Genomic DNA, 18,368 nt, shown 5'->3' on the forward strand with positions numbered 1-18,368 from the left:
ACCCTCCCACAGAGGGGCAAACAGAAATAGGGACATCAAAATTTTGATCCTGCTTACAAATGCTGAGTAACAGAGGCAGTGAAAGTGCCTGTGTGCCACTGTTGGAGGGCACATTTATGCAGCTGAAAAAAGTTGTTTATGAAGGAAAAAAGCATGTGTTTTGCAGGTGGTGATGCTGTTTTCCACAGAATTTCCTTCTTGCTTTAGATGAGGAGGCTTGTAAAACCTTTATGTTAAGGTCCCCATTCTGGAGCAAGGGAAAGGAGTCCCAGGTATTCAGCTGTTTCATGCAACTGAAAATTCTCTCAGTCTTTTGTTTAGTAGCTCACTTTCCTTTGTTTTTCCTTAGAATTCTTGTATCTTGTTCTGTGGATTCAGTGCTGCCTAGAACTATGAATTTTAGCAATATTTTTATAGACCAAATGGATTAAATGTTGTCAGCTGCTGCTGATGCAGATAGGGAGCTAACAAAGGAATCTGCTTTTGCAGTCCAATACATTTGTATTTGTGGTAATGTGGTGATGAATATTCACTAGCAGTTAGCTTAAGTTTTATATTAGTCTATTGATACAGTTCCTTTAAATATGAAATTATTCCTACCATATATTTTAATTACTGAGCAATGTAAATCAGTGTTAAAACCAGTGGGTATAGAGCACACATTCTGGAAACCTCTCTTATTTTTGAGACTTGGAGGCAGAGCCCATTGATCTTGAAATCATTTGATTAATTCATTTTATTGTATTAGCACTACTTCACATAATTCAAGTAGCTTCCATTGCTTTAGCTAGCATAAGAATTCTGTGTGGACTGGAGCTTAGAGGAGTGCTTTGCTCAGATCTGCTTTGGTAACTCGTGTCAGTCTGTTAATCAGCTGTCCATAGTGATCTTTTATCATCTGGCTCTGCCCAGCTTTGTGTGCATGGATGGTGGCCCTGCAGGAGCAGCGCAGAGCCAGGAGCAGGCTCCTTTCCTGGCTGCAGTCCAGCTGCCTGGAGCCAGCAGGAGCTGAGGACCAGCATCCAGCGCTGGCAGAGCTCTCTGCAGCAGAAGGCTCCAGCAGTCCTGCCCAGCCGGGGCTCCTCAGTGCTGCCCAGGGTTTGCTCCCTGCTGCCCCATCACTCTGAGCTGGCCTAGCCCAGGTAACCTTCAGGCAGGGCAGATTTTGGGTTTTAAGCTGCTGCCTTCATTTACTCCATGGTGTAGTGCTCAGAGACATTCTGATCAAGGCAGTGTTGGTTTTCTCTCGCAGATGAGTGCAGTCATGAGTCACTTTTGGTTTAAATTAATACCTTATTCCCTTCTGTTGGGACTCTTAAGAATAGCTACAAAATTGTTGACTTTGAGATAGAAGAAATGAAAATGTGTTGTGACTTACTCTGCGTTAGAAATTAGATCGAGTTTGGACAGTTTCCTGTCAAAATACAATTTTGGCAGGAGAAAGCTTGTTTTAAAGGTATAATAGCTCATGGTAGATTATGAACCTGTATAAGGAATTTGTTGAAAGTTTTTAATAGTGTATTTTTGGAGTACTTTTTCAGGAGAAGGTTAAAATACTGGGGTTTTAGGTTTGGTGGGGTTTTTCCCGCCCATGTAAAAAAACTCCATGTAGAAACTGCTAGATTTCAAATATTTTTAATCAGGTTTTTTCACAATTTCTTCCTGAATTACCCTATTGAGAGGTACCTTTGCTATCTCTTGCTCTTTCCAGGATTCCAGTCATGTGATTACCTTGAGACAGAGGCTGTCTGCAAAGCTAAGCAATTTTTGCTGGTCATTGAGTTTATAGTTAAAGCTCTAGAATAGTTCCATGGTCATGGATTAAGAGCTTTTTAAATTACTTGTGTTGTGGAGTCTCTTGTCTGCATATAATCTATTAACATATCTTTGTGAGCAAATAAAGGCTTGGGTTTTTATACCACAGTGCTGTAATTAGCTGTAGCAAGAACAAAGCTTGAGTCATTCATTTTAAAATTAATAGAATTCAGAGTTTTTCAGAATATCCTTTTATAAGTCATTGATCTAAAACAAAGCAGAACCAACTACAACACAAAAGCTGACATGGCTTCTTCACAAAAGCTGCAGAAAGTACTCAGGTAATTCTGTATTTCTATTCTCATTTTTTTCAGCTGATAAATTAGTGAGTCCTAAAGATCTCGACCCTATTGGCCGGTACGTACCTCCCCAGGACCAGCGCAACGTCAGCATGAGGTTCTCAAATCAGGTAAGCATTAGCTTAGCATTGCTATATTTTTATTGAAAAGTTGTCATCTAAGTGCTATGTATGGTCCTCTAATATTGCAGCTAAAGTGCAAGGAAAATATTCAATGTGTGGACATTTTCTGAACTGATGGAGGATTGCTTTTAAAAGGAAATGATAACATCTTCACTTTTGAGGAAATGATGCACATTTGACTTCAAATTAAGTGATGCAGTCAAAATGATAGATAAAATGTAAATATAAATAACTGCTAATAAACAAGTATGTGTCTTGAATTTTAAGTTATGTCAGGAAGGCAAGAATGAACCTACTTTTCTTATTCCTTTGAAATAATTTCAACTGCAGTATATTAATTTTTTGTATTTAGAGCTCCTAAGAGCTACAAAAATGAGGGTTTTTTTGGGGTGTTTTTTTTGTTTGTTTGTTTTTTTGGTGTTTTTGTGGGTTTTTTTTTTGTTTTTTTTTTTTTTTTTTTTTTTTTTTTGTTTTTTTTTTTTTGTATGGTTGATACACCATCCCCTGAAGGTATTTAAAAGATGTGCAGATGTGGCATTTAGGGACAGGGTTCAGTGTGGATTTAGGAGTGCTGGCTCAATGGTTGGACTCAATGACTGTAAAGGCCCTTTAATGATTTTGTGATCCCATGTGCTCCTGTATTTGGATTAAATGCACAGTAGGAAGGAGTGACCAGGGATGGGGGATGCTTGAAACATGGTAATTCAAATCTGTAGTGAATGGGACAGCAAGATATGTACATGTCTGTATGTACGGAATTTTTTTGTTTAAAGGGGTAAGAACTGTGTGTATGGAAATGTGTAGCTCAAAGATGTGTTTCAGCCTTTTTATTTCTTGTATAAGGCATGTATATTTGAGAAGTTCCTTGTTCAGCATTGTGAATTTGTTACTGAAGCATAAGAGATGAAGTATTTATCTTAAGATTCACTCCAAGTTCAGAACTGAACAATCTTTTTCTTGTTCTATCCAAATGCTGCTTATCCCCTCAGTTTGCTACTATTTCCTATATATATATGTACTATATATATATATATATATATATATACTATTTACTGTATACCAAGGTAATCCATGTGCCTGGCTTTTGGTTCATTCATAATGAGACTTCCATTGCCCCCAGTTCAGCACGTGCCATGTTCCTGTGAGATAATGAAAGCTCAGTGATGTCATTTGTTCTGGTTTCTTTGTTTGTTTTTACATCATGGGATTATGAATGTGACAGAACCTGAGAGCTGCTGGCCCTTTTGGGGGCCTGTGTTGAGTCAGGGTTGCTGCAGCCCATCTGAATCCTCTTGCTTTGATTCTTCAAACGAGTCAGTTTTAATATGCCACAACTGAGCACTTAGAAGATGATGAGGCTTTGTTCTAAAGGCACTCTATGACTCATCAGAAGTGTCTTAGTAAAAAAGCATTTTTACTACTATTTGGGGTACCCAGTATGTGATAAACAGTTTCCAGATCTTCAGAGAGAAATAGCCTCTGCTCTGAGAGCTTCCCAAAAGCAATAATAAATAATGCAATGATAATTCATTTTCTTGTGACTTAGACATTGAGGGCCACTTAGTGAGTCACTAAAGAACTTAGTAAAATGCAGCTACCCAGTAAAATTCAGCAATGCAGTAGGGACTTTAAAAGTCAACACTGTTGAATGCATTGAAAATAACAGCTGCATTTTGATATTTTACTTCACGTTCAGACAGTGCATGAAGAAAGAAGGAAATTCTGGGCATGCCTAGGTCTGCTTATAGCTCTGTTCTTCCCAGGGGTGATGCTCCTTTGCCACAGATGACTGTGCATGTGTTTCTTTGATATGTAAATGCCAAAACTCTCCAAGATGTGGTACCCAGTGTGGGTTAGAAGGAAGGGATGCCCTTCTGAATTAGTGGGAAATGGAGAGTGGCATCAGGCCTTTGGCATTGTAGCCTCTGAGCAGCAGTGTGGAAGTGGTGACCAGAAGGGCTCATGTCCCTGTAACGTCACCAGGTGCTTGTGGGATTTCTTTGGGGTTGTTTGTACTGAAACAGCTGCTGCAGTATTTTGGGTAGTTTTACTGCTACAGTATCAGGGCAAAATGTTCCTTCATGCAGATGTCAAATGGGTCATTGTTAAGAGAAGGTTAAAGATGCCCTGACATGACTCAGGAGAGCTGTACCAGCAAAGGTCTTCAAGTTCCAAACAAGAATCTTGAGTTTGGCTTTTTTAATTCACGTTTTGGTTTTGCTTAACCAGTTTGTCTGAATATTTAATTATGCCATTTTATCTAATTGAGCTAATTTATGCAAAATCAGTATCAGTATTTGCTTTAAAGTGCAGGGAAAATGACTAAAAATACCATACAAAATGAGAACACCGCACATCTTAATGATGTCTTTAAAAATCAAAAGTAGTTTCTTCTCTTTAATGATGTCTTCTCTTTTCCATATAGCTAAAGAATTATTCAGTCAAATTGAACAGAAAACTATTTCCATTTGTATTAAATTTTATTCCTGTAAGCAATAAACAAGGATATGTAAACATTTCAGAGGCCTGTGTATATAAATTTTGTTGTGATACTGTGTTTTGAAAGGAGATATACCAAAAAGAAAGCTTTTTATATTTTTATTTGAAGTTCTGTGCTAAGTAAATATTTCTTCAAGAAATGTGTTTTCCATGTAGGCATGTTTTCATTTTGTGGTTGCATTGATTATAAACTCTAAACACTTACCACTGAAAAATGCAATTAGTTTAATATATTTGTGGCTTTGGTGCCACTACAAAAATATGTCTGATACCCACAGAATAGTGTAGATTTAAGCAAACAATGGAAAGTATTTCAAATATTCCAAGCTTACTTTTACAGCTTAGAAGCATCCATGAAGAATTAGGTAAAGTAAGGTAATATAGACCTCCAAAGGTAAAAGTGCTATGAAAACTGTATATATAACTGTGTATAATTACAGTTGGGAGTGCATCAGAAAATCAGATCCAAGACAATCTCATTGCTTGTAGAAAACTGAGGCGTCAAATGAGCAGTACAGTAAAAACATAATGGCTACTAGTACTAATTTTGTCTGTTTATAGTTTGAAGGAAATGTTTTTTCACCTAATTCAATGCCAAAACCTGTTATTTTCCACTTTGAGGAGGCTGTGGCCATATGTTCTTTCTTGGGGAAGTGCCAGTGTGGTGCTGGAGCAGGGCTGTCTTTGCTGGGCTCAGTCTGTGTTCCAGAGCATGCTGAAGTCCAGCAGCAGCCAGAGGGGTTCTTCCTCCTCTGCTTTGCAATCCTAATGGTCAGGTTAGAGCCCGTTCAGGAGTTCAGAAGAAATGGAACCATCCATACTCTCTTTGAAAGGAGATACTGCAGGGAATTCTGGTTCAGGGTGACTCTTTGGAACTGGATTCCTTAGAAGACCTTCTTTTGTGACTCCTCTTTATTGCCTTCACATTGAGGAGAGATTCTAACTTAGTTTGGGTTGTTGCATTCTGTTTTGGGAGGATGTAGTGTGGAAAAAGGCCTGGATGGTACCAATAACATTTGGGAAGTGAGGTAGGGTGGGGGTTTTCTGGAATTGTTTTGTATTTTACTGGCACATGTGAAAGCTGATTTATTGCTGTCTTATGTTTAATTTCATCTTTAACAAAAAATCATAATCTAACTAAATTGGCAGAGTAGGATTATTTTATGTTCTGAGTTAAGTTGAAATATGTGTTTAGGGTTATAATTAATTAACTGAATTCTCTGCATGTGATGACTGTATTCTTTTAATGTTTTGCTGTGTAAAGTTAATAATCATTTGTAAGGATTTCATTTCAGGTTCTGGGAATTAAGATTAATGCCTATTGATGAAGAGAATAGTCAAAATAATAGACTTGATTCTTTTTTCAATTTATTCAGGGATATAGATAACATGTGAAGAAGGAACTGAAATTATTACTTGTAGATAGACTGAGATATTTTAAGATCTTTATGTTTAGGATTAGAGCATGTCTAATTTGGATGGAGCCATATTGGATGATGTGTTTTGTCTTGTTAATTGTAAACATGTTCTTGCTTTCATTCCCTTTAATACAGTTGTCTACCACAGTTAACACAGTTCTAAACCTGCCAAATGCTGTTTTGGAATTTGAGACACATATGTGTGCTGTGTTTGATTTCAGGGGGCTGGTGTGTCTATGCCAGTGGGCACAGGGTGGTCAGCAGTGGTCAGCACTGCCAGGAGCTCAGTGCCAGTGGGCACAGGGTGGTCAGCACTGCCAGGAGCTCAGTGCCAGTGGGCACAGGGTGGTCAGCACTGCCAGGAGCTCAGTGCCAGTGGGCACAGGGTGGTCAGCAGTGGTCAGTGCTGCCAGGCAGCCCTGGGACAGCTGGCTTGTGGCTCAGGAGCAGCCAGGGGTCATGGGGGTGCAGTGCAGTCTGTCCTGTTGTGAGCTGCTCCCGTTTGCCTCTCTGTCTCCGTGTGCTTGGGAAGCCCAGTGGGTGCCATTTCCATCGGGGCTCTTCAGTGCTCTGCCCCTTTCTCACATGCTCTATGAATGGGTTTTTTTCAGAGTTCTGAGGTTTCCTGGCAGAGTAAGCAGAAAGGCACAGTGATAACATCTGTGCAGTGAGAGGCTGATACTGAGCTGCTTTCTCTGCTTGTGCCAGGAATGGAGTCAGGGATTTTTCCCTTTATCCTACCTCCAGCAGTTTATAACCTTGTTAAAAGCTGTGATTTTTTTTTCATTTTTTTTATTCTCCTTTTTGGAGAGGAAGAACAACTAATCAGTCTTTTATCTTGTTCTTCTGAAGTATATTTATCATCTGCACAGCATGCAGAATACAGCTGAAGCCAACCCTTCTGCCAAGGATCCAAGGTGGCAACACAAGGCAGGAGGGGGAGCCTGGGCAGGGGGGCTGTTCTGGTGTCTTGGGGAGACAGTGATGGATGTTGTGGGAACAATACCTGAGCTGGCCTTATTAGACAAATGAGAAAGCCAAGTCATTAAAATGGAATTTTTAACAACAAGATTTATTTAGTGAAATATTTAGCAGTTTAATGCTTTTCCATATATCTTTTTAAAAATATACAGCAAATACTATATAGCACAATCATCACTGGAAAGGGTGACTTCTTTTTTTTGAGTGTTTTATCTATTATTTCAATCTGTGTTTCTCTAGGTCACTTCTTGTGATCCTCCAGGCTGTGACATGTCAAATGACAGTAACAGTAACTTTCTGTTTAATGTTGCAGCAATCCTGTAGTTGTACTGCAATGATAATATTTTTTCCACAATACTTTGAAAGGTTTAATAGTTTTTCACACTGATTTTGTGTTGTGCCAGTTGTGCTGTAGTTGCATTTATGTAGTTCTGGCCTGTGTTAGAACCACCATTTATTGGCTGCTGTAAATGAATCCTGTCCTTGGCTGTGTGTGAGAGGCAGAACCCATGGGTTATATACAATTTACAGGCTATGGTTACAACATCCTGATCAGCTCTTCATTGAGAGGGTAACAACTGAGTCTTAACTCAAAGACTACTGCCCAGGTTAGATCACAGACTGTCTACAAATCATTAGTCTTGGAAGGGCTCTCTCATTTTCAGATTGGGGTGGGGGGGGGCTTTTGCTTTTTGTTCTACACACAATGATTATGGCTGAGTTTTGGGTCGAGTTTTCCTACTTTTTGTATAAATACAAGTGATAGCACAATGATCTTACTCTGAGCAGGAAAATCTAATGTCACTTGAACTTCAGACTGCTTCACCTAGTCTCTTTGTGCACATACTTTCATCAGAAATTTATTGCATGCAGCAAAAAGTCCAAAATTTTTAGTGCAAATGTAGTGCTGACAGACTTCTGGGAAGAAGTTACCAAGGATTTCTTCTGCAAATTCCTAAGATGTTTATTGATATGAAGGCTCACAGCTGACTGAGCAGGCAAGCGTTTCCTCTGAACTTCTCATTCTAAATCAATGTCTATCCCTCTATCATCACAAAAAATGCTGTCCTTTTATACAATCAATAGAAGATGTGTTTAACTTCTGTCATTCATGTTCTGGTAGTTTCTAGACAAAAGCAGACAAAAGCATTTTATCACTGAAAACGTGAGCTGCTCTTAGTTGTGTTATTTTACAGCCAGTGAATGCCAGAGGAGTGAACAAGGACCAGGGGGGTTGTTCATAGCTCACTGTGCCAGAGACAGCAAAGGTGAATTGCCAGATCGAGACCCAGGGAGTCAAGTCAATGATTTCACCCAACATGTTGAATTCACTCCTATTTCATGGTTTCCTGATGTAAAATACTGGTATTTATTTCAAACATGAAGTGTCTGTGTAATAAGCAGTGCAAGGAAATGCAGCTGTCTCCAGTAGAATGTAGTATGTCTTTCATGTCACTAGAGAGCTGTGTGATGACAATTTTTCAGAGTAAAGATTTGAAATCATCAGGACATTATTTCTAAGTGAATTTTATTGTTTACCCAAAAAGCTGAAGAATTTCGCTCATTACAAAAATATGTATCAAAACATTAGGTCATATCAGGCATATAGGAGATATATTGATTGGATAAATTCTAGATTTTTTATGAAATAAAATGTTTTCCCTATGTAGTTCTTCTTAATTAAAGAAACCCCCAAATTAATCTAAACAGTGTAATGATTACCAGAAATCTGTTTATTACTAATTCTCCAAAATGTCTCTTGCAGAGTATTATTGGTAGGACAGGCTTCCTGTAGTCTTAAGATTTATAAATATTTCAATTTGCTCATACCATTAGAAAAATCAATGCAGACAGTGCTGTCTGTCATAGCTGTGGATTGTTTGAGTAGCCATTGTCCTTGGTCATGCTATATTGAATAAAATCTTTAAGTGGAAATGCCAGTAATGATTCTGTCATTATTTTGCAGGGTCCTTTAGAAAATGATTTGGTGGTACATGTGGCCCTGATAGCAGAAAGCCAGCGGTATGTATTTACTTTTGTTAAGTACCTATGTATTAAGGAAGGGTTGAACAATACATCTGAAATGGTGTAGAATAAAATGCTGCTACTTGTATACATCTGCTGCCAAGAGAATTATTAAAACTATCCTGTGATTTGTCATTAAATGTATCTGTATTTCATTTGTAGCCTGCAAGTTTTTCTGAACACATACGGAATCCAAACTCAGACCCCCCAGCAGGTGGAACCAATTCAGATATGGGCTCAGAAAGAACTTGTCAAAGTAAGGAATTCTGCATTTAAAATTATTTATCCATCTGTGTATTTCTTTTGTAAAAACAAGGATTTATATCAAGCTATTAGCCTTGTATCTCCCTAAGCTGTTGTCTACATATTTCTGTCCTCCTAATGCAATTGCAAGGTGTGCTGGCACTGGAAGTTACAGATGCCTGGAGCTTTCAGGGCAATGGAGCCCACATGTTCTGTATTATCTGATTAGGCTTATTGCCTGAGCCACTTTCAAAGTATAATAAATGAATAATAAAATTTTAACAACATTAGTACCTTGGTAAACTGAATGAATCTTGATGGAGAAACAAGCAAATGAGCAATAGTCAAAGAAATGGATTAAGGCAGTAGGCATAAACCATCATAGGATTTCATAATGCGGCCTCTGTAACAGGCAATATCCACATCTCTGTCACTGTTTTCCCTTGGATTTACTATCCTGGATTGGATATCCAGGAAGTTTTGGGTTTAGCTGAGGTCTTTAGCTGAGGTCATTTAACATACCACAGTTAGAAATTACTGGGATGAAAGATCATCTTCAGCATCCCCTTCATTCTCCCTGAAGGCTCTGTTTTCTACTGGGACAAGGAGTCTCCTGAGGGACAGCCACATCCTTACAGGCCTAGGCTGGCCCTGCTAGTCCTGGCTGTAGATCAGACACAAAGCTCCTGTCTGACCCTGTGTTGTGCAAATGCTCTCACAGGAGAGCAAGGAATGTCTGGGCAGTGCAGTGACAAATTCTGTTTGTCAGCCCCGAGGTCCCTGTTGTAGAACAGATCACTGTGTAGGGCTCTCCCTCAGAAATCAGGTCACATGGCCAATGCCATGATCTGTATCAGGAGTCTGGAGGACACAAGAAAAAAACTAAACCCAAAAATAGAGAATATAGCAACATATTTTGGGTTTCTTAAGTTTGTGAGGATGAAGGATGTGCTAAACCTGGCTGTGGCTTATTCAGAAAAATGCTTACCCCAAATAATGGCTGCCACTAACACCTGAGAAGGACTAAAACAGGGAGAAGAGAAAAATCTGTGTTTCCATTCATCCTTGTTCATTTCTGAACTCATTTTTACCCACTAGCTTTCATGATAATATATTCCAAAATATGTTCTCTTTGTCTGTATCTGTCCTGAAATTCTGTACTGAAACTTTGGTTTAACAAATAAATACTCCATAACTTTACTATAGAGGTATGTATTGTCTCTCTGTCATCCATCACTTATTTGGTTTCCCAGACAAAAAGATGAGACCTTCATTAAGTTTTATTATTATCAATCAAATTCCTATCTATGAGAAAGTCTGCGTTAGGATTTATTTTTCTAAAGGTGTTGAGACATCTGGCACTTCCTTTATGCTTATGATTGGTAGATACAGTTGCCTCATCAAAACTGACTTTTTAAAGGAGTGCCATGAAAATATTAATTCACCTGATACAAAACCTCTTCCTAATAGGCTTCTAAGAAAGGCTCTGCCAGAGCTGTGAGGTAAAGAGAGTGTTTGGGGTGTTACAAGAACTTGGGGTTGATCTTGGGCTTATGCCAATAACCAAAATGAACCAAAAAGCAAACAAACAAAAGCTCCTGGTAGTATTTGTTATCCTTTGAGGGGAAAGGAAGCCAACAGTGGAACAGTCAATGTATTTTGGGGAATAGAAGGTTGATCTGTGGAAAAGATAGATCTCAATATTTCCTACTCTGATGCTGTCAGTTCTAAGGAGTATTTAATTTAATCAGAAACTTTTGAACTGCTCTAGTAGCACATGATAACAGTTTAAATCTCTAGACTTACTAACAGGCATGTGTCCAAAAAAGTGCTGTAAAACAAATGGATGGGGACTGAAAGTAGAACTTGAAGTCATGTAAAGATATCCACAAAGTGGGGGCAGCGGGGAAAAGAGAAGAAAGAAAAGAGAAGGAAGAGATGAACAATAAAATGGGACAAGATACATGTAATACATAGGGAAAAAGTACATCTGGAGTGGAAGTACAGCACAGGAGAGGAGCAGAACACCCCTGGGCATGGACTGAGAGGAGGAGAGGGAGCACAGAAACAGATGGTGTGCAAGACCACTGCATTTTGGGTCACGCTCATAAATCAACCCAACGGCCCAGTCTGCTTTCACAGCCATTTCTTGCTATTAGCAACTTAATAATCCAGAATTGAAGGGCTTTTTAATAAAAAAAAAAAAAACCCAAAGGTACTTGAAGCAGCTGGACTTGAATGAATTGTGCCTGGTGCTGCATCTGAGATTTGATTGTAACAGATCAGGATGGAGAACTCCCACTAGAGGAGGAAACTGCTTTAGTAGCCTGTGTGTCAACATGAGGCCTCAAGCTAGAGAGTCCTCAAGGAAACAGACAATATTACAGTGCTAATGCAATTCTGCTTTTGTTAAGAAAGCATTTCATGTTCTGCATTCCAGCAAAATGAAGGTCCTTTTAGTATTAAATGGCCCTGTCTACTGCCATTCTTCCAGTCTCCCTTACTTACCACAAGCAGAGGTTCAGCATTGTTTGGCTTTGTTATGCACAGATGGGTTATTGAAGGCTATCAGTGTTCTGATGGCTCCATCCTTCCCCACTTGAATACAGTTCCTTACTCTGGATGAACTGGTCATGTAGGTAAATTTGTTTATTTTCTTTTTTAAATCGCTCTTGGTATTAGTGCAGAAACATGGGCAGGATCAGGAAGGCCCCAAGCTGACAGCAATAGAAAGCTATTGAGTGTAATGTTTGTTCAAGTGTTTGCTTTCATTTGCTTCTGCATTATCTTCCTATAACACAAAGAAAGATTGAACTTAGGAAAATGTTCAGAATTCTGAATATTCTGCAGTAATGGTGGGTTCCTTACCTAAAACAGGCAAGTAAGGAAAAATGACATCTTTCAGTCAGGTTTAACTGATACATTTATACTGTATTGCTCACAGATTACTTGTTTTCTTATGGTTTTATACTCATACAATGTAATAAGTGAAGATTATTTTTGCAAAATTTTATCTGTTGAATGATAGGCATATATAACTCTAATAAGAATCAAGCTATGAATAATGAGATCATTCCCTCTTGCTTGTATTGCTGATGCATTCATTTTACAGATTGGTACAAAGATCTTTAAAAGGTTCCTATATTACTCTTTACTTTTGTATCCACTCTGGAAAAGCATTGCAGAAGGCAAATTTGGCTAGCCAATAAATGCAAATGATCCTTTAAAAATTATTTCAATAAGCAATTTGAAGAATCAATAAATATTTTACTTACATAGACTAGAAAAGTAATAGAAGCAAGAAGTTAAAAAGAAGATTTAATATAGGAAACAACAAATGTTTTTTAGAAAACCCAACCCTGAATAGCAATAACAGCCACATTTTCTAATCAAAGCAGACTGTACACAGGCTTCTTTGTGAGATGTAGCAGGAGCATGAGAAAGACTGGTATCTAGGTTTTTATCAGTTTTCATGATTCTTTCTCACAGGCTTACTTCCATTTGGGAGTCAATGAGAAATTGGGATTATCTGGAAGACCGGACAGACCCATAGGATGCCTTGGAACATCAAAGGTTGTTACAAGCAAAGTTTATATTCTCCTTATTGATAAATATTTCAGATAAATATTTAGTCTGTGTGATTTTAAGTAGAATTGAAATGTAATGTTATTTTATGCATATTTAATGACTTTCAAGTCCTTGTATGTGGCTCTGACAAATGTTTTAATGAAAAGATTAATGGAAGTTTTCTCTCTCAACAGATTTATCGAATACTAGGGAAAACTGTAGTTTGCTACTCGATCATTTTTGATCTCAGTGACTTCTATATGTCTCAGGATGTTATGATGTTGATTGATGACATTAAGGTATTTGTAACTTTTCATTTCAGTAACTGACAAAAATAGTCTGTAAAAGAGTAAACTGTGCATTCTGATAAAACAGAAGACTGAAAGGGGAACACAGTACAGTGTGTATTATTATAATGCAAAAATAAACTTGCAGTTAAAAAGAGACAAATATCAAGAGTATTGAGACAAATATCCTGCCAGCTCAATATGAGTTCTAGTGAGTATCTCTGTGTGACAAGAAAACCTACCCCCCCAAGTGACTGAGAATGCTGTAGGGCAGCAAGCAAATTATCATTTGTTTCTTTGGGAGAACAAATGTTCTTGGCTGAAAATGGAACAAGACTGGTGTTTACAGGAGATATGAAAGCCTTACCTGGAGGAAGCACTACTTGATTTTGCACAAATATTAAAACCTGCCCCTCTTCCCTGCCTGTAAGGTTGGCAGCAGTGCAGAGCTCACCCACCACGTGCCCTGGGCTGGAGTAGCAATGTCAGTGCACAGAAGGTGGCCCTGGTGCTTCCATGCCAGTGGCTGGGATTCATGCCCTGGATCCCCACACACATTTTCTAGGTCGTTGCCTGTAGTTCAGCGTGCTGCACTGTTTCATGCTTTGCTCCATGATCCATACATTTGCTTAGGAGTATTTTCAGAACTCTTAGGAAACAGCAGGGCTTGAGAGCAGCTTGTGCCTGTTGCAGAAATCTGTTGGTGCTTTAGTAGCTGAGGTGTTTTTAAGCTGTTGAGGTTTTCAGGGCTGTAGGTGCTCTGCTGTGTTGTACTGTGTGCTGTGGTAGGCTGTGCTTGTTGTGTTTGGGATGTTTTGTGACTGAGGTTGCTCCTTGCCCAGAACGCCCTGCAGTTCATTAAGCAGTACTGGAAAATGCACGGCCGGCCCCTGTTCGTGGTGCTGATCCGGGAAGACAACATCAGGTAGGGAGAGAGAAAAGCAGGATTTGCAGAGTGGGGTTTACCTGAGTGCAAGATTAATGAAGTTTTGTTTCAAATTTCAGAGGGAGCAGATTCAGTCCCATATTAGATATGCTGGCAGCCTTTAGAAAGGGACTTGTTGGAGGAGTGAAGGTTCGCGTTGACAGGGTACAGGTAAGGTGTTGCTCCTGACTGGTGTTCTTACCTCCTGGTACTGGCACATGTATTCTTGCCCTTTTGGGGGTTTATGTGACTTCTGATTTTATCTCATTTCATAAAAGTAAGGAGTCAAGACTCAAAACATTTGGCACTGTTTGTTTTGTTTCAACAGAAACATGGGTTTATTTTAATTCCTTTTGATGAGTCTTTTGAAAGTCATAATCTTCACAGAGGATTTTCAGAAGGGAAAGTGGTGGTTTTTGTTAGGCAATCTTGTGAAATTACTACCAAAGGATAAAGCCACGGTGTCAAGTACTGAGGGATTTCTTTTGATTAGGTAATCACAGAGGGGGGAAAAAAGGTGCTTCACATATATTAAAATTCTTACAAGAACTAAGATCTAGTTTTAACATCTTTACTGTTTGAATGAATCTTAAAGCACGAACATTCCTTCATTAAAATGTGAAAATTACCAAGACAGGTGCTGATTTTACATACTCCTATGTGGTAGTTAATCTTAGTTTACACCTATTGAACTATTCTTTTTTTTGTAAGAGAGAAGATTTAAAGACAGAGTAATGACTTCTTGTTCCCTAGGAGATCATTAGTTTGTAGAACAGCTGGGTCAGGAAAGGAAATGCTTCTAGCTGTGATAGTTTAAGATATCCTTGGAATCTTTAAGTATATTTCTATATATTTCTCCTGGTCACATGTAGGTCATGTAGTCTTTCCTGGCATCACTGACTCTTCCTGTAGCAAATGCCATTACTGCCCATGGGAACCTTTCATTTGGCTACAGGGTTGTTGTGGTTTGGTTTGTTTGTTGGGTTTTTTTTAAGTTTGTTTTGTTTGTTTTTTTTTTTTAATTTAACTTTTTAATTTAACTGAAATTACTTTCTTGCCTTGCAAGAAAGATTTATCAGACAAGAAATTTCTCCATCTACCTGTGTCCTTATTCTAAGCACAACACTGGACAGCCATTGGGGAGTAAACTTTGCCTTCCATACTCATTGAAATTCTGGAAAGATTCTTTTTTCAATATAAAAAATAAGGAGTTGTTTTAAAGGGCTTAAGATGGTGACAGTCACTGGTCTTTGCTTTATTTGTTAGCCATTAAAAAGAGCACATGGGAAGACTACAAACAAATGTTTGTCTGACTGGAAGGCCAATGGAGATGGTGGTGGGTGCCTTTCCTGCTCCAGCAGCTGAATTGGAATCTCTGTCTTACTGCACAGTTGGCACATTTTATTAACAGTCTTGTTTCATTATAGGGGAGGATTTGGGAAAAGAACAAGGGACATGTCTAATTCCTGGTGTTTTCTTGAATAATTCATTTATTCCAACAAAATATATATTGATCTTTGTCAGCTGCATTCAGCTGCTTCATTTAGGTGCACATGTTAAACATGCCTAAGAGAGAATGTGTATCTCTAATTGGGTGAAGGCTCTTTTTTTGCTGTAAAGTGTACCAAATCTGATTTAATTTAAAATTTTGTATGCTCAGAAGTTTTGTAGCTCTTTTCTGATTTTCACCTTCATTGTCATCATGTGTTCAAGCAGATGTGCAAGGCAAAGAATGAATGGCACCAGTAATAAAAAGCAAAGCAGGGTTTTTATATTCTGTCATCTCACAGTGTAACAGATCAATGTTTTACTGCAACTCATGTACAATGAAAATGGAATATAAAAGTTCACAAAACACATTCAGTTTTATTTAGCTAATGAGAACCATCAAAAGCAGTCTTAAAAATGCTGTAGTACAATACATCTCCTCTGGCAGTAGGTAAATGGGGAATTCCTATAAATTCTGAGTTAATGAATTGTAATGACTACATCAGATAAATGCAGCACTGAGTTTCAGCTATGTAATCTTTTGAGATGGAAGTATTTGTAAGCTGCATTTGATGTGCAAACTTAGGCCAGGCATGCTTGGATTAGGGAATGAATGCAGAGTGGGAATGCTCTTTGTAGCGTTTGCCTGACACATCAGTGAGGCTGACAGGAAAACTTCCTGGCCTTCAGCCATCCCTGGAATAATGAGCATTGGGATCCAGAACATGGGGACTGTGCAGGACTCTGAGGAATGCAAATTCTCAGTCTCAAGTGTTTTCATCAGCCCTGCCTTTGGAGGGGGAGCAGTGCTTGATGAAGCTGGACAGGGCAAAAGAACAATGGAACAGAGCAAAAAGGAGACAGCAGCCCTAAGAGACTTCTGCTGCCTTAAGCTGTCTTTTTTCTCATGAAAGAGCAAACATACTCTGAAAGTGTAAAGTATCTGGAACTGTAGATAAACAAACTACTTTCTCAATGGAAACCACCAGCAACATACTGAGATTAAAAGACAGCTATACAGTTATGTACATATTTTAAAATTTGTTTTCAATTTTTCATTGCAGACATTAATATCTGGAGCAGTTGTTGAACAACTTGACTTCCTAAGCATCACTGAAACAGAAGAGTAAGGCTATGTGTAAATAATAGTGATGACTTATGTGATTATTAAAATATTTTCTGAGCCATGAAGAAATTAAATACTTATTTTTCAGGCCTCCTGTATTTAAGAGTTTGGAGGAGCTGGATCTTCCAAAACATTCAAAAGTCAAGAGACAATCTAGTACTCCCAATGCTTCTGAACTTGAGCAGCAACCAGATGTAAATATTAATGACTGGAAAAACAAGTCAACATATGAGATCCTGCAGAAACTTAATGTAAGGAAACTTGATAAAAGTACAGTGTAACTTCATTCTCATGAAATAAGAAATTCTGTGCTGATACTCTTTTTACCAGCAGCCTACTTAGACCAGCATGATCATTGCTGGGGCACAGCTAATAACATGAAATATCTGATATTCCTCTCCATACTCAGGGAATCCTCCTCTTTTATCTTGTCACAGAGCTTCCTGGCCCTTCACGTGTAACTGTTGGTCTCAGTTCTCCCAGCTGCCCCAATCATCCTTGTGCTAAGTGACCATCTGAGAGGGGATCCATTTGCAGGTGTCCTAATTTTTATTGCAGGTGTCCTATATTTTATTGACAAACTGCAAGTCAACAGACTTGAGCAGTGGGTATTCACTTGGATGGTCTGGGAACTTCTTAATGGCCTCAAGGGATAGTTTCAATCTGCCACTTGTTCCCTCTAGCTAGAGGAAAACTACCAGTAACTGTTCTAGATCTAGTGTTGATACAAACACACCAAGTGTTCTACTTGGTTCCCTATTTCATTACAAGCATTTCTGCTGTAAATTAAAGGACCTGAGAATGAAAAATCAGGAAACTTTTCCAAGGTCAAATTATTACAGCTTAATATGAACCACAGAGAAGCCTCTGCAAGCGGCAGTGGCAAGGATACAGCATACACAGGGTATGGAATAGTTGTAAAATCCCCTGAAAAATAAAATATGTATACTTTTCCTTGAATAGCAAAGAAGAAAAGCCCTTTGGTTTCACCTGAAATTTTTAATAGCTCTTCTGGCTTTGCTTCAGTGACAATCTGAAGGCTATTTATGGTTCTGTTGTTGCTGTTTTGTATTTAAGGACTGCAATTGCCTGGCAAGTCAAGTGTTACTCTCAAGTATATTGCTTAAAAGGGAAGGGCCGAATTTTATCACCAAGGAAGGTAAGAGCTGCTTCCATTTGACTGTTCTGAGCAAGCAGCTGTATGTTGAGTTGCAATGAACATGAATAATAGCTGTGCATGCCAGCAGTTGTGGAGCTCTTTTCTCTGCCATTTAGAGCAATTTCTGCATTAAATAGGAGATGCAAATTGATGGTGTGGTGGGGAATGAGCTGCTGGATATATGAATGCTTTTAGATTGTTTGTACGCCAGTGCTGTATCAGGTTGTAATTTTGAATGCATAGATTAGAAAAAAATACAGGATTTAACCTTACAAAGAAAATAGAAACAAAAGACAAGTCTAAATGTCTGTAACACTCTGAACTATATGAAGCTTTATACTGAATTTTTATTCTGCTTTGATGTAACCCTACTTCAATTCAATGTATCTGTGAAGCTCTGGTTTTCTATTATGG

At 38.5% G+C, this 18,368-nt stretch overlaps 1 protein-coding gene across 4 annotated transcripts in view; it reads left to right on the plus strand.

Annotated features, from left to right (window-relative positions):
- PHKB (phosphorylase kinase regulatory subunit beta) overlaps positions 1 to 18,368 on the plus strand; it is a 70,699-nt gene that overhangs the window by 36,524 nt on the left and 15,807 nt on the right. For all 4 annotated transcript variants that reach the window (XM_053952660.1, XM_053952658.1, XM_053952659.1 and 1 more), the window contains 10 exons: positions 2,130 to 2,224; positions 9,101 to 9,156; positions 9,322 to 9,415; positions 12,892 to 12,975; positions 13,164 to 13,268; positions 14,099 to 14,181; positions 14,262 to 14,352; positions 16,734 to 16,795; positions 16,884 to 17,046; positions 17,873 to 17,954. In XM_053952660.1, the coding sequence (XP_053808635.1) occupies positions 2,130 to 2,224; positions 9,101 to 9,156; positions 9,322 to 9,415; positions 12,892 to 12,975; positions 13,164 to 13,268; positions 14,099 to 14,181; positions 14,262 to 14,352; positions 16,734 to 16,795; positions 16,884 to 17,046; positions 17,873 to 17,954 (915 nt within the window). The remainder of the gene's footprint in view (positions 1 to 2,129; positions 2,225 to 9,100; positions 9,157 to 9,321; positions 9,416 to 12,891; positions 12,976 to 13,163; positions 13,269 to 14,098; positions 14,182 to 14,261; positions 14,353 to 16,733; positions 16,796 to 16,883; positions 17,047 to 17,872; positions 17,955 to 18,368) is intronic.

This window comes from Vidua chalybeata, chromosome 11 (genome assembly GCF_026979565.1).
Source record: "Vidua chalybeata isolate OUT-0048 chromosome 11, bVidCha1 merged haplotype, whole genome shotgun sequence".
Classification (NCBI taxonomy): Eukaryota; Metazoa; Chordata; class Aves; order Passeriformes; family Viduidae; genus Vidua; species Vidua chalybeata.